The sequence below is a fragment of the Lepus europaeus genome, chromosome 10 (assembly GCF_033115175.1).
Source record: "Lepus europaeus isolate LE1 chromosome 10, mLepTim1.pri, whole genome shotgun sequence".
NCBI lineage: Eukaryota > Metazoa > Chordata > Mammalia > Lagomorpha > Leporidae > Lepus > Lepus europaeus.
In genome coordinates this window covers 112,725,456-112,741,229 of record NC_084836.1, presented here as the reverse complement: position 1 = coordinate 112,741,229, position 15,774 = coordinate 112,725,456, and the positions used below count along the sequence as shown (strand labels likewise).

General features: G+C 60.5%; 1 protein-coding gene across 3 annotated transcripts in view; it reads left to right on the top strand.

The window, feature by feature from the left end:
- SLC13A3 (solute carrier family 13 member 3) overlaps positions 1 to 15,074 on the top strand; it is a 52,593-nt gene extending 37,519 nt beyond the window's left edge. For 2 of the 3 annotated variants that reach the window (XM_062202386.1, XM_062202389.1), the window contains exons 8-13: positions 30 to 134; positions 2,241 to 2,338; positions 4,517 to 4,629; positions 9,778 to 9,939; positions 12,371 to 12,508; positions 13,549 to 15,074. In XM_062202386.1, coding sequence (XP_062058370.1) covers positions 30 to 134; positions 2,241 to 2,338; positions 4,517 to 4,629; positions 9,778 to 9,939; positions 12,371 to 12,508; positions 13,549 to 13,725 — 793 coding nt within the window. In that variant the 3' untranslated portion in view covers positions 13,726 to 15,074. The remainder of the gene's footprint in view (positions 1 to 29; positions 135 to 2,240; positions 2,339 to 4,516; positions 4,630 to 9,777; positions 9,940 to 12,370; positions 12,509 to 13,548) is intronic. The other variant, XM_062202388.1, reaches the window with a different exon arrangement.
- Positions 15,075 to 15,774: the final 700 nt, after the last annotated feature.

Genomic DNA, 15,774 nt, shown 5'->3' with positions numbered 1-15,774 from the left:
TCACCTGCTCACCTGCGTCCGTGCCACAGGTTTGCCGAGCAGGCCGTGTTCACGCTGTTCTGCATGTTTGCCATCCTGCTGTTCTCCCGGGACCCGAAGTTCATCCCAGGCTGGGCCAGCTTCTTCACCCCCGGGTGAGACTCGGGGGGACGGGGACCTGCAGAAGACTTGGCTCCAGCCCTTGGCTGCTGGGGCGTGGGGCGGTATTGAGAACGAGTGGGTGGGCAACTACGTCAAATTCTGCTGTTGTGGCTGGAGCAAGATTGGATGGGGGATGTGTCTGCTGGATTTGGGCAGATCCCAGATCTCCCTGCGCACCACCCAACAGAAACACGACGTGGGCCACGTGTGTATCTAGGAATGTCTTGGTTGCCACATTTGAAGAAGTGAAGATGGGCAGGCGATGTGGTACAGTGGGTCAAGCCATCACTTGGGACACCCACACCCCAAACGGGAGTGCTGGTTCCAGTCCCAGCTCCTCTGTTCGCATCCAGCATCCTGTCAGTGCATCCTGGGAGGCAGCCAATGATGGCTCAAGTGCTTGGATCCCCATGACCCACATGGGAGACTGTGATGGAGCTCCTCCGGGCTCCTGGCTTCTGTCTGGCCCAGTCCTGGCTCTGTTGTAGGCCTTTTAATTATACCTCAATAAAATGCACATGTATCAGCTAGAAAGCATCACATCAAAACACCAAGTTTTTAACATGTAACAAAAGATTGGAAAATACACTGCTATGGGGCCGATGCCGTGGCTCACTTGCCTAATCCTCTGCCTGCAGCGCCAGCATCCCATATGGATGCCAGTTCTAGTCCCGGTTGCTCCTCTTCCAGTCCAGCTCTCTGCTGTGGCCCGGGAGGGCAGTGGAGGATGGCCCAAGTGCTTGGGCCCCGCACCCGCATGGGAGACCAGGAGAAGCACCTGGCTCCTGGCTATGGAGCCTGGTGGCCATTTGGGGAGTGAACCAACGGAAGGAAGACCTTTCTCTCTGTCTCTCTCTCTCTCACTGTCTATAACTCTACCTGTCAAATAAATAAAAAAATTTAAAAAAATAAAATACACTGCTATGATCATAGACAACTTGCTATTTCTGGTTCCATTCCTTTCAAACCCTGCATTGTGTTCTGTAGAATGGGCGCCCCACAGTACTTAACCAGTTCCTTATTGGAATTGCCCAATGAGGAATTGTCCCACAGTGCAAATAAAACTTGCCTGTTAAAGAACTTACGAGGTGTCTAGGTGTAGTTCTAAGTCAGGCCAGAAAGACTAATGTTATCTTTTATCTTTACTTTTTTTAAGGCAGACACAGGGTGCTTCATGATATGAATGGGACAGAATTCAATGAACCCTGTCCCCAGAACAAGTCCCCCCCACCCCACCCCCCCCGCCTTTTTTTTTTAACCCTTACTGGCTGATTTCCTGAGGGCGCACTCCTAGAAGCAGAGTAGCCGGACCAAGGATGTCCACAGGGAGTTCTGAAACCCGGCGACAGGTGCCGTGAGCCCAGCGCCGCTCCGGCTTGGTCGCCCTTTTCCCTGAGGGTTTTACCTGTCCTTCCTGGTCTTTTCTCCAAACGTGTGAGCTGCAAGAGCCTCCGTCAGCACTGGGCTCTGAGCTTCATTGAACTCTGGGTTCAAGGCCGTCTCCTCCCAGGCCACGGTCGGGCCTTCAGCAACTCGTTTCTGCTCTGACCTCGATTCCTGACCTGAGATGGAAGGCGCTTGCCCCAGAGCGTCTTGTCCACAAAGCTCCCTTGAGGGCCACGCTGTGGGTGTGTGGAAGGTGCCGGTCAGGCTGAGAGGTGGGGTGGCAGGAGTGGCTGCACGTCCGGGTAGTAAGCTGTCCACCCCAGGAGGAATTCAAGCACAAGCTGACAGTCAGGGGTCCCACAAAGCTCAGGTTAGGGTGCCGTATGGGGTGGCATTGGCCCCCAGATTCTGTGACCTTCCGTTCTCCCCTCGCTGGTGCAGCCCCTCCTCCTAGGGGCTGGATGGGGAAGATTAGCCTGTGCGTGGCTCTAGCAGCCCCCTAAATGCCCTGGGGATCTGGGGTCACAGGCTCGCACCCCTGGGTGCTGCGCTCCTGCCTAGAGCAGCAAGGACAGAGTGCAGTGGCCCGGCCTCCAGCAGCGCCCCCGGCACAGTGGGCCTAATCCGGGTCCCCAGTCCGCATCTGTGAATCTGCCTGCACACGGTCTGCTGAGATGCCCAGGGTCACATGGTTTGGGGCCTTCTCATTGTAGGTTTCTTTCGGATGCTGTCACCGGTGTGGCCATTGTCACCATCTTGTTCTTCTTCCCGTCCCAAAAGCCCTCCCTCAAGTGGTGGTTTGACTTCAAAGGTAAGATGGTCAAGGTTGGGTTCTCGGGCCTGGGCCTGGGCCTGAGACTCTGTTATTGGGGGCCTGGGGCCTCGCCACTGTACCTCCCACATGACCTGAGCAGTTACCTGGGCTGGGGACTGAGGGCTGCCCAACCTCATCACCAAGGTCAGGGCTTAGGGGGCCAACGCTGTGGCATAGCAGGTTAAGTCACTGCCTGCAATGTTGTCATCCCAATGGGAATGGTTCGAGTCCCAGCTGCTCCTCTTCCAATCCAGCTCCCTGCTGATGCTCCTGGGAAAGCAGCAGAAGATGGGCCGAGTGCTTGGGCCCCTGCACCCATGTAGGAGACCTGGAAGAAGCTCCTGGCTCCTGGCTCTGGCCTGGCCCAGACCTGGCTGCCATGGCCATTTGGGGAGTGAACCAGCAGATGGCTGATCTCCCTGTCTCTCTGTCTCTCTCTAACTCTGCCCTTCAAATAAATAAATCTTTTTTTTTAAGATTTTATTTATTTATTTATTTGAGGGGTAGAGTTACAGACAACGAGAGAGACAGAGATCTTCCTTCTGTTGGTTCACTCCCCAAATGGCCACAAAGGCCAGAACTGCCCTGATCCAAAGCCAGGAGCCTCCTCCTGGTCTCCCATGCGGGTGCAGGGCCCAAGCACTTGGGCCATCCTCTACTGCACTCCCGGGCCATAGCAGAGAGCTGGCCTGGAAGAGGGGCAGCCGGGACTAGAACCTGGCGCCCATATGGGATGCCAGCACCACAGGTTGAGGATTAACCTACCGCAGCACAGTTCTGGGCCCCAAATAAATAAATCTTTTAAAAAATTATTTTAAAAACCCAGGAGGCAGGGCTGTGCCCCCGGGAAGCGGGGAATGGGCCCCAGGAGGTGGGGACTGGACCCCCCAGGAGGCGGGGCTCTGCGGTTTTGCCGCTGGGCACTCCTCTCCCAGGCCGCTCACCGCTCACTCGGCCGCCCCCCACCCCCTTAGTCTGGGGGTCTCCAGAGCTTCCGCTTCATTTTCACCGCTGCTTTTCCACGGCCTCCGCTGCCTTGTGGTGCCTTGGCGCTCGCCCCTGCTCCGGGCCGCCATCTGCTTCTTCTCGCCCTCCCCAGCGTCAGGCTCGCGGGGGTCACTTCCTCGCACACCTGTCCACTTCCTCGCACGTGGGCTGCTTCTTGTGATCGAGGTTAGAGACTGCGGCTGCTTTTCTTAGCCCACTGTCCCTCCGTCTTCCACTTTTCTGTGCGCGGAGTTGTGCCTGCCTCTCTCCACTGGTGGTCACTCTGGTCGATCCAGGCCTGCGGGGTGCCAGACACTGTGTGTGTGATTCACAAGTGGTTGACGATGATGATGGTAACCACTCCCAGGTCCTCTCTGCCAGAAATCAGTACGGCTCACTCCGTCACCTCGTTCAGGACCCTGTCCCGACGCTGCCTCCCCAGGGAAGCCCTCCCTTACTGCACCAGCTGGTAAAGCAGCCCTCCTGTGTCACTCTCGGCGTCACTGTGCCGTGTGTCCCTGAGGGACTGTGGCTCAGAGAGGCCCCGTCACTTTCCAGGGGCACACGGTGGGCCACAGCTCAGGAGGTCTGTCTCTGGGCCTAGGCTCCCAGCTCCAGCAGGCCCGGCCCACCACCTGCCTTTTTACATAAAGTTTTATGGGAACACCACGATGCCCCTTGTTTCTGGATTGTCCCTGGCCGCCTCCATGCAGCAAAGCCGGAGCAGTCACAGCAGAGAGCACCGGTGTGGCCTGCTCCGTCTCAGTCAGCCACTCGCTAGGCCTGGCCAGGGCAGGTCGCTGGTCTCCCCGCTGCCGCTCTGACCACTGCACCTGCTGCTGCTTTTCAGGAAACAAGGCCATCCCATAATGCGGGGCCAGAGATGCCCTGTGTGTCCACTTCTCTGAATTTCCTTCTTCTTTTTGCCCTCTCTGTACACACTCAAAAACAAAAAGCCGTGTGTGTGTGTGTGTGTGTGTGTAAATGAGCAGAGGTCGGTTGGGGGATTTAAACAGCGTCCTGCATGCACATTGCCTCGTTCCAGAAAGTTCTCACGATGCGGGATTTTTCACTGAGTGTTGGAGCCAGGCCGTGGCTTCCCGGGAACCTGAGTGTCCCCACGTGGACGGGGCTGGGGGCCGGGGGGCTGCTGCTGAGTGGGTGCCGGGCCCCTCTCTCTCTGCTCAGCTCCCAACACGGAGTCAGAGCCCCTGCTGACGTGGAAGAAGGCGCAGGACACGGTGCCCTGGAACATCATCCTCCTCCTGGGAGGCGGCTTCGCCATGGCCAAGGGCTGCGAGGTAAGAGCGGGCGCGGGGTGGGGGTGGGGGCTGCCCCAGCGCCAGCACGAGGCAGGGGCCGCTCGCAGGTCTGGGAGCCGCCGGCCTCCTCGGGTGCCAGGCGGGGCCCACGCTCGGCAGAGGAACAAGGCGCGGGCGTAAGGCTATCCCAACCCCAGCAAGGCCGGACCCCCGAGGGGCCCCCGAGGCCGCAGGCAGAAGAGCGGCTCACGCGCGCCTCCTGCTGGTCACCGGTCACCATTCAACGCGCTTTGCCCACGTTAGCACCCCCAGGCTGCTTGCCTGGTTTAGTCTGCGCGCTCAGCCGCTGAGACACAGAGCTCAGGGTTGGTGTTGTGCGGGGCGGAGGCACCAGGGGGCAGAGGCTCTCAGGGGGGCCCTGGGGCTCTGGTCCCGCCCAGAGGAAGTGCGTGGATGCATTATCTCATCTAATCCTCACAAGGCCCCCCAAGAGCGGGAGGATGCTTTTAGCCCCATTTCACAGGGAGGAAAACTAAGGCCTGGCAGGGTTGGGCTGTGCCCCCTGCTTAGTCAGGGGCTGGGTTTGAACTCTGGCTTTGGAGCCTGGCCCCTCATTGTCCGTGTGTTCCGGGCGCGGCCTGATGCTCTCTGAGAACACTGGCCCGGCTCATCTTCATGAGCACCGCCTGCGTAGACGCTGCTGCCGAGCCCATTCTACAGCAGGGGCGAGGGAGCGCTCAGGGACCCACGTCGCCAGGTGGCGGAGCCGGGATCCGAAGCCAGAGCTCGCGGTGCGGCCTCTGCCCCACCGGGAAATCGCCCCGGTGCACCCAGGCGTTCGGAGCCAGAACCAGCTAGGGGCCGTCGGAGGTGCAGGTCCGGGGGCCTGAGAGCTCTCCGCTTCGTTCATCTGGATGGGAGCGGTGCTGACAGCGGGCAGAGCCCGGGGTGGGGGTGGGGGGGTGGGATCGGGCCCCGCCCTCCTCTCTCCGCACAGGGTCCTGATGCCCGCGCTCCTGTTCTCTCATCTGTGAGTTGAGGACTAAATGGGGCGCGGGGGTGGGGGTGGTTCTGGAAGGAGCTGACTCCCGGACAGCCAGTTAGAAGCGGTCAGAACGGCACACGTGGTCGCGCCTCGGCTGCTCCCTGATGTGTCTGTGGGCCGGGCTCCAGGACCCGTGGAGAAGATCAGGGAGCAGAGGTCGTGAGGTTATGGCCCTGGGGTCACCGCGCAGGAGAAGAGGCCACGGGACGGGGTGGAGGGAGAAGGGGGCTGCGAGGCCGGCCCGAGCCGCAGGGCGCTGCAGCTGAGAGGCCGTGCCCCGCCAGCACCCATCCATGGGTCGCTCAGCCCCTCCGTCCGAGACAGGTGACCACGCTGGGGGCAGGGCCTCCGCCAAGGGCGAGCTGGGTGGCACACTCGGCTTTTCTAGCGGGCGCTCCTTTCGTGAACGTATTCTATTTTTATTTTGTTCATTAAAGCAATAATGCATGAGCAAGAGCACAGACTTCCAAGGGAACAAGGAGAGGCGAGCAGAGCACGGTTTTTGTCTCCATTTTCAGAACTCTGTGGCCCAGAGAGGTTAAGTGACTGATTCCAGGTAACACAGCGCATAGGTAGCAGAGCTAGGTGGTGAACTTGGTCCAACCTTTGAAGCTACTGCCTGTGACTGAGGAGGAGGGTATATCAGGGGAGACTTCCTGGAGGAAGTGCCTGCTATCCAGGTCTTCAAGGGGCTGGAATCAAAGCGCCTCCCCTTCTTGCTGAACCCCTCGGGGCCTCAGTCCCCTCATCCGTGAAATAGGCAGCCGCCCGGGGAGTTCTCCAGGTCCCTGAGCCGTGTATGGGAGCCCGGAGGTCACAGCTCCACAGGTGACTGTGACTGGTGTTGGGGACAGGGAAGGTCGGAATCCAGAGTGACACAGGGGCTCCTGGCACGGGAAGGTCACCGCAAACGGTCCGAGGTGGGTCTGGAGAGGCAGCCCTGGGCCCAGAGGCTCCTCAGAGCGTGCGCCCTGGGGGGCTGGGCGGTAGGTCCGCCGAGCAAGCCGGGAGGCAGCCTGGCTCTTAGCCCAGCCTGGGGCAGCCGGCCGGGCTCTATTCAACGGAGGCTTTGTGTAGCCGCTGCCCCTGTACCCAACCTCTGCTGGGACCATCTCCTGCCCAGGCAGCCGCAGCCTGGCCCCGGCACGACCAGAGTGCTTATGGCACAGGCTGGTGCCTGGCCCCTGCCCAGCCCTTGGCCAGGCCCCATAGCCAGGCCCCCTGAGGCCTGGGGGTCCTTGAAGGAGCCATGGGCTCTCCATTGTTGGTTCCAAGGATAGACGCCCAGCTTGGTGGTACTGGGCTTGGGCAGCTCGCTGGAGCCCGCACTGTCCTCCTGCCGGGGGACCCTCCGCTCGTGACTCCTGTGTTCTTCAGGCTTCCCTGGGTCTGCACACGAGGCCACGCACAGCTGAGCCCCGGCCCGCAGCCCTGACCTAGGCACTGCCTCCCCCCACCAGGCCCTCTGGCCCTTGGCTGCTCCTCTTCACACTCATTTGCACCCCAGGACCTTTGCATCTCTGTGTCTGTTGAAAATCCTTCTGAGCCCCTGGAGCTGCCCCGCCCCCGCTCCCCGTCCCATCACCACCGTGCTCGTGTGCCCCGCACCACATCCACCCTGCAGCCCCTGCTCACTTCTGCACTGATTGTCTTCCTGGAGAGAGAGCCCACGAGGACAGGGACCCCTGGAAGAGTCCTAGGACGTAATTGGCGCCCCCTGGGTATTTGCTGGAGTGACCTGGAGCTGGCTGCTGGGGCGGGTGGTACAGAGCGCGCAGGGCTCCTCCGAAGGGGCTGGCAGCTGCCAGGTGCCACGGCCTGCAGGGGCTCACGTCTCCCTCCGGTCCCTGCCGGTGTATTTTACCATCTCCTGGACACAAGATTGGTCTGTCCTAGTGCCTGCAGAGCCACACAGAGGGGCTCAGTGAGAAGGGGAGGCGCTTCCTCCAGGAAGTCTTACCTGATATACCCCCCAGTCACAGGCAGTAGCTGAAAAGGTCAGACCAAGTTCACATGGCCAGGTGGGTGGGCCTCCATGCCACTCCTTTAGCCGGCGCTCCCTGGGCACTTAGCAGGGGCCCGACCCCTCTCCTAGGTGCTTTGTAGATCAGGGGTCCCCCCAACAGTAACCCCCGGGGGTTTGCAGGTGAGGCAATAGAGGTGCAGAGCCCGTAAGTTGCTGGCCCAGGAGACCAGCGCGGAAGGGTGGAGCTAGGAGGTCAGTCCTACTGCAGGGCCCGCCCCCACCCTCTGGCTGTCCTGCCCCGCCCTGCCTGGGGCTGGAGCCGACCCTGGTGGCCCTGGGAATCTGAGGCTGTGCGCTTCCAAGGAACTGCGGCTTCCAACCCCTCGAACGGCAAAGCGTGGTGAAGTCCCTTTAGTGTCCCCAACAGAACCCCAGGCGGCCAGGGCGTTCCTGTCCCTAAAGCCTCCGGATTTCCCACCAGCGTGGACACTGAGCCAAGGCCCGAGTGGCTGCTGGGACCTCGGCGGGATGCCCGCCACTCCGCGGCCCAGCTTTGGGGAAGCTCTTGGCGCCTCGCTCGCTCAAGTCATTAAAATTCCATCACCAGCCGCTGTCTCTCTCCTTGCCCATTCTGCTGCCAGTCTCTCAGCCTACAGGGAAACCCAGGGCTCCTCCCCACCCACCCCCAGCAGCACTCCCTGGGCCGGGGAACGGGCTGGGGCCCCTGCCTTGCGCTACGCTGCGTCTGCCAGGCCGTCCCTCCAGGCATCACAGGGCCCGCACCGCAGTCGGGCTCTTCCGGGGAGGAGCATTCTCAGTGTTCTTATTGCTGCACGGAAGGCAGCGCCCAAGTCGATTGTAGGGGCAGAGGGATTCTTTTATGGGTGTATAAATGGCGTACTGGATTCTAGAACCCATTGGAAAGATAAGTTCTGTATCCACAGCACGTTTTCTATGAAATGTAAAAGAAAATAGAGTTGCTGTGTCAAAATGATGGGAATTTTCCATAGGATCATGAGTTGAAAAAAAAAAGGGCCTGGGTTGATAAAAGCTACGTCTGTGGTCAGCGTGCGGCTGATTGTCAATGCCAGGGACATGGCCGTCCAGCCCTTGGTCAGCTCTTGCACTTTGCTGTTAAAAAAAAAAAAAAAAAAAAAAAGGCAACCTATAGTGCCACCAGGGGGCAGCATAGCGAGCGATTTGACATCTAGGTTGAGCAGCTCAGTGTGTGTTGCGCAGGGTCACGGAGGGGCGCCTTTGGGGTGCAGGGTGGGGAGAGGGCATTGTGTGTACCGATACCTATGGTGACTCTGTGACATCAACAGAGGGTTAGGGTCAGTGTCAACAGAGACAGCACCCTGTAACTCTGCAGCCTGGAGGGTGGAGTCCCAGCCAGCCTTCCCTGTCCTGGAGGCCCGTGGTTGGCTCTGGGCACTGCTCTTAAGTAAGAGGCGAGGGAGCAGATGCGGGTGCCCAGAGGAGGGTGCCAGGCAGCCGGGAGCTTGCAGAAGCCCCTGAGCCCATTCAGGTGCAGGCGGGTCTCGGTCATTGCCTCGGGGGCCTCGGGCATGTCACAGAAACTTTCCCAGCTCCTGTTCCTCCGAGTGAAATGGAGACAAATGGCACAGGATGGCTGGGGGAGGAACTGGGGTGACGCCTGCAGGTGCCTGCCCCCCCCGAAGGCTCCACGTTGACAATTCTCGCGACAGCGGATAATGAAGTCCATGGTGGTGCTATCTGCGTTGTCACCATCATTGTCATCCTTGTCACCAGTCATAGATGATCTCTGTTAATAACTGGATGGCACTGCACATGATGTGTATCTGATGCGTGTTTTATATCAAATATGAGATCTTACATATAAAGTACATGGGTATGTTATATGACTAATATGTTGTATAAATGGAGATTTCCCGTGGAGGGTTCGATTCCCCTGTCTCACACAAGTTGGAGCTTCAGGGTGCTAGAACCAGAGGGATGACTTGGGGGCCAGGGGGCAGTGCCACAAGCAGAGAGGCTACGGCCCGAGCGTGGGCGCCTGGGCACGCCTCCAGCCCACTCCACACCCGGTCCCACCAGCTGTGGGGAAGGCGGCGCTCGGGCCCAGCCTGCCCCCCCCACCCCCGCGGCAGCTGTGGGCTGGGCTGGGTGGAAGGGCTGACCTCCCTGCCTGCAGGAGTCGGGGCTGTCGGTGTGGATCGGGGGGCAGCTGCACCCCCTGGAGAACGTGCCGCCCGTGCTGGCCGTGCTGCTCATCACCGTGGTCATCGCCTTCTTCACCGAGTTCGCCAGCAACACGGCCACCATCATCATCTTCCTGCCCGTCCTGGCGGAGCTGGTGAGAGTCCCTCGGGGGGCGGGGCGGAGACCCCTCCCTGAGGGCCAGGGCCTTCGCCTGCCACCACTCGCTTCCAAAATCAGGAGGCGTCAGGATGGCTGCGTGGTTGTTGTAAATTCTGGGTTCTTTAGGAAGTGCATGGACAGAGAGTATTTTTGAAAAAGAGCCCCTGGTGACAAAGGACGCTTTCTAGGGACATGGGAGTTGCCCAGTGTGGATTAGAAAGTGGAGCAGCTAGGCAGAAAAACAGGCTCGCGAGAGATCCCGGGTGGGCCACAGTTCTTTGTGGCGGGGACCATCCCTGTCTTGTAGGGTGTTCAGAACAGCCCTGGCCTCTAGCCACTTTGAAGACAGGAGCGCCCCCCAGTGGTGACAGTCCAGAACGTCTCCAGTCATTGCCAAGTGTCTCTGATGGAGAGCCCTCACCCCCCAAATCAGCCCTGGGTCGGAAAGTGTCCCCGAATATAGAGAGAGACAGCCGCTTGGTCTACGGGTAAGATAAGCAAAACACGAACTCAGCACAGACAAGGAGAGCGAAGGCCGGCCAAGCAGCAGTTCAAAGTCACCTCTCAACCAGGGTGCAAATACCAAAGTGAATCCGGGCTTACAGGAAAAGAGCAATAAATCATGCTCAGGCAGACGGTCTTCCAAGAAGGTTAAGAAAGGTTAACATTGGAACTGTCGGAACAGAGTTATATTTAAACAGAGCCAGGGGACCAAACTACGGGATTATCTCAACACAACCCCAGACTGATAAAGCCGACTCAATGTTTCGAGCGCACAGACATGATGCAGCCGCCGGCTCCCCCGCCCCACCTCCTGTTTCCTTTGCTTATTTGTGCATCACTTGGGTAAGGGAGATCGCACCGTTGGCACACGGAGATGCACACTTTATTGTTTCTCGGTGACTGGAGAACATTCCATTATAAGTAGGCAATTGCTAAACTTCTTTTTTTTTTTTCTTTTTAAAAAGATTTATTTGTTTATTTGAAAGTCAGAGTTACACAGAGAGAGAGGAGAGGCAGAGAGAGAGAGAGAGAGGTCTTCCATTCAATGGTTCACTCCCCAATTGGCTGCAATGGCTGGAGCTGTGCAGATCAGAAGCCAGGAGCCAGGAGCTTCTTCCGGGTCTCCCATGTGGGTACAGGGACCCAAGGACTTGGGCCATCTTCTACTGCTTTCCCAGGCCATAGCAGAGAGCTGGATCGGAAGTGGAGCAGCCAAGACTAGAACCGGCACCCATATGGGATGCCGGCACCGCAGGTGGCAGCTTTACCTGTTAGGCCACAGCGCCAGCCCAGTGCTGAACTTCTTAAGTTTTACCTCCTCCGGGTGGACAGACTTAGCTGTTGTGCGACAGTGCTGCCCGGCCCTTGCTGCATAGCACAGGGCCTTGACCGTTGTCGGCGGTGAGCACGTTGCCCCCTGGGCGGCTGGCTCTAAGTCTGATTGACTTCGTCAGATTCTTTCCCAAGGTCACATGGACCTGTGCACTGAGAAGTGGGGGTGCTGAGGAGCCCAGCGGGGCGGGGAGCACAGCACCCCTTCAGTCTGGAAGGCACCGCTTTTTAGAACAGACATTTGCCAAGGGTGCGTTCGTGTACGTTTTGCTTATCATCGAATCAGCACGCTTCACACAGGACGAGGGGATTCCCGAGCACCTAGAAAAAGTGTGCCCGCTTTGGGCTGCGGTGGCTCCCTGGAGGGGCCACCATGTCCCGTCTGAGTGAAGCGCTGGTGACACGGCCACCGGGACCTGGGAGTCAGCGTGTCCCTTGGGCGAGGTCACAACAGCAGGTGGGCGGGGGCCGCTCCGGCTGCACAACCTTAGTCCTTGGAAAGGCAGCCACGGGGCGCTCGCCCGAGCTCGCCGTCTCTGATGTTCACCGAGGCCCCAGGAGAAGGCCAAGGCGGCTGTCGAGGTTGTGAGGTTGTGCGGCTGACGGAAGGACAAGGCAGGGGAGTTGCGACTGGGAGCCCGACCCCCAACCCTGTTCTCTGAGCGCTCCTTGGGCCCGCGCATCTGGGGGTCACCCCCCCCCCCCCGCGTGCACCTGCCAGCCAGCAGTAGTGGGTGGGGCCCGCGTGGCCATCTGGGATTGCACGAGCCCTGCAGGCAATTTGTAGGCAGGCTTCCGGGTGAAGCACTCCCGCCCAGCCCCGAGTGTCGCTAACCTCCAGAAAATTCTCTCTGCTCGCTTCTCTTCTCGCCCGCTTCTCTCTCTCTCTGCTGGTGTCGCCCTGCTGACTGCTCGATCGCTCTCTCTCCCCCCGCCGCCCCCTGTCTCCGTGCTCTCCGTCACTCTGCCCATCTCTCTTGTCTCTGGCTCTGCGTCTCCGTGTTGCTCTCTCTCCGACTGTTCCCCTCTCCCGTGGCGGTCTCCCTGTGTGCGTGCCCATCGCTCCGTCCTGCTGGCGGCCCCCGGCCCAGGCTATCCGCCTGAGGGTGAACCCACTCTACCTGATGATCCCGGGCACCGTCGGCTGCTCCTACGCCTTCATGCTCCCGGTCTCCACACCCCCCAACTCCATCGCCTTCTCCTCGGGACACCTGCTGGTCAAAGACATGGTGAGTCTGGGCGTTGCTGGCCGTGGCGGGTGAGGCTGGGGTGGGCACCGCTGGGGGCAAGGCATCTGGGGGCCTCCTGTGCTCCTCCCCCACCCCATCTGTGAACAGGATCCTTCCTTCAAGCCAACACCAGGGATGGTTCTTAGACAAAGTCGCAGAAACTTGGCCATAGTGATGTTTTCCCAGGTGGTCTCCCGGGCCCTGGTCTCTGCCTGCTGATCCGGCCAATTGCTCTGCACCCAGAGCCTTGAGAGCCAGGAGCAGCAGGCACACGCGGGGAGTTAGGGAGTGGGGACCCCGCCTCCTCCCTCTCCGGCCCCCTCCCCAGCAGCCTCCTCCCTCCCCGCTGGCCACTCAGGGAATGAATGCCAAGAACCCCGCTTGCAGAGAGCTGGTGCCGGGAGAAGGGCAATCAGTTTGACTAGGTCACGATGTGGGAGCAAGAGCCCAGCGGGACAGGTGGAGGCAAAGAGCAAAAGCGAGAGCAAGAGGGGCGGCCAGGGTGGGCAGAGGGCAAGAGAGGGCCCAGGGCAGGCACAAGGGGTGGGGGTGGAGGGGCGGAGGCGCTCGCTCACCTGTCCCTTCTGTCCCCGTCTTTCCCAGCAGCGTCCTGCATCCCCCCCCCCCCGCCCCGGGGCATGCCCCTCCATGCACTGTCCAGGCCTCCTGGGCACCTGCAGGGCGGGCGTGGGGGTGGGGTGGGGTTTGCTGACCCAGCAGGGTCATCCCCAGCCTGCGTGACCTCTACAAGCCGACCGCTCTGAGCCGCAGCTCTCAGCTCCGCAAAGCGGGCGTTGATGATGCGCTGGTGAGGCTGCTCCGGGGTTAAATGCCGTGGTCCCGTGACACCTCTCAGCACAGTGCCTGTTCCCAGTGCTTGGCGGGACAGCCTTGGCTGCGCAAAGACAGGAGGGTCCCGGGCACTGAGAGGCCTGCCTGCCTGGCTCTGCTGCGTTATTTCCCAGCCGTGGGAGCTCGGGTGAACCATGAGCTGCGCCTCGGTTTCCCCGTCTGTACAATGGGTCTGGGCTCCGTTGCAGGTGCGGACGGGATTCCTGATGAACGTGATGGGCGTCCTGCTGCTCAGCCTCGCCATGAACACCTGGGCCCAGGCCGTCTTCCAGCTGGGCACCTTCCCGGACTGGGCCGACGCCCATGTGGCCAACATCACGGCGCTGCCACCCACCGTGGCCAACGGCACCTTTCGGACCCTCTGAGGCCCCCCGCTGAGGCCCCTTGGGGCTGGGCCCTCCCAGAGGGCTGTCCCCGCCCTTGCTGCTGGGACCCTGTGGGGGGATGATGCTTTTCTGTCATCCAGTGCACAGCAAGCGAGGGTGGCCGGCAGGGGTCCACTTGGGTCCGCGGGATCTCCGTCTGTGACACCTCTCTGCCTCGCTCATGCAGTCCCAGGCCCAGATCCCCCTCAGAGCTGCTGCCTGAAAACGAGCGCCCCCTAGCCGCAGGCGGTGTGGACGGAGCCGAGCCCAGTGGATCCGGAAGGGCGTTTGTCTCGCACACTTGGGATGGGGTGGGGGTGGGGGTGCCCGTGCTGCTGGGCACAGCTGCGTCCCCACTGGCCACTTAGGGTGTCTTCCTGGGAGAGGCGTGGGGCTGGATGCCCGGCCCAGGAGCACCAGCTGTCCCCACCATGTGCTCAGTGCCCGCTCTGCAGCCACCGTGGGGCTCCACTCCTGCTGGGACCCCTGGGAGCTGGGAGGAGAGGCGGCTTCCTGGGGTCGCGGAGACTGGCCAAGCCTTCTTGCCGGGTCTCCGAGCTCCCATACCCGCCAGCCGACATCTCCACCCAAGAGATTGGCACTCTCCTGTTCACCTGCTTCCGTGCGGCCATAATCCTGGTGTCAGGGTGAAGCCAGGGCCCTGCTGCCTCGCGGGTGACCCGTGGCTCCCGCAGCCAGGTCCCTCCTGCCGGTGGCCGCTTGCTTCTTGTCCCAGCCGCTGGCCTGCACCTCCCCCAGCGTGCCAAGTGCCAGGCAGGATTACTTAGCAAGGACCCCGTTTCTTTCAGGATTGAGAGAAACAGCACACGACACACAATGGCACAGGCTGGCAAGTAGTGTGACCTCCCTTCTCCAGACAGGAACCAGGGGCGGCTTCCTGCGCCCCGGGCTGGAGCTGGGCAGATCTGGGGGGCTCCCCACAGCCCCAGGCACCAGCCTGCAGGCCCTCAGAAGTCACCAGCGTCTGGAAGGCCCCAGCTGAGGCCCCGCCATCCCTCACTTCCCCTTCCTTTGCTCCGAGGCGCTGAAATTCCCCAAGGAGGAGCAGTGGGCCAGAGGGTGGCACCCGGGGACGGAAGGGCACAGGCAGGGCGGTTCCCTGAGAGCAGGCCCAGAGCCCCGGGGGCGGGGGTCACGCAGTGTCCGTGGGAAGCGACAGTGTTGGTGGCCGTTCCGGCTGCTGCCGTGGGGCGTGGTGCAGCAGGGAGGGGAGAGCTTCCGTCCCGCTCACGCTCGGCAGAGGAACCCACGGGGTGTGTGACCAGCTGACTCATGATTGCAAACACTTCTGATCAAAACTGCTAAGAAATAAAGATGGTTAACAATCAGCCTTGGCCCTGCAGAGTGCTTGCTGCTCCGAACACAGGACAGTGCCAAAGCCCCAAATTCCTGGGGCGGGGGTGCCACCAGCTCAACCTCTCTGACTTCCCACTCAAACTCTGCCCCAGGGCCTTTGCACATGCTTTCCCTGGTGCCTGGACCACTCTCCCAAGGGTGTGCCTGGCTCCCACCCCAGTCCCTGCTCGGGATACCTCCCCTGCCGTCCTCTCTGTCGCCCTCATTACTCTGTAGCCCCCTCGCTGTCCTCCGTTTCTTCTTAGTCCTTAGACCACTGCGTTACTTATTTTCTTATTTGTTTTTTCTTTCACTTCCTCTAGAATCTAAACTTACAAAAAGACAAACAATGTTCTGTCCCGTGCTGTCATGCCAGTACCTGGAACAGTTCTGGGCACAGCAGGTGCTGAGTGAAAATCTGAACAGATTCAGGAGTGGGCAGCCGCACTGAGAGCTGTGGGGTTCCCGCATGCGTCCACCTGCCCACTCAGCGGTCTATTTAGACCCTGTTCCATGCTGGGTCCCCATCCCCGGCTGCAGGAGGTAAACAAAGGCACGCACTGACTCTGAATCAGCTGCGGGCCAAGAAGATGAACCCTGTGATTAAATGACTCAGAGGCCACTTGGCTGGTGTGGTCAGGGAGGGCTTCCCTGAGGAGGCGGTCTTGGTCTGAGACCGGAAGAGTCACCCAG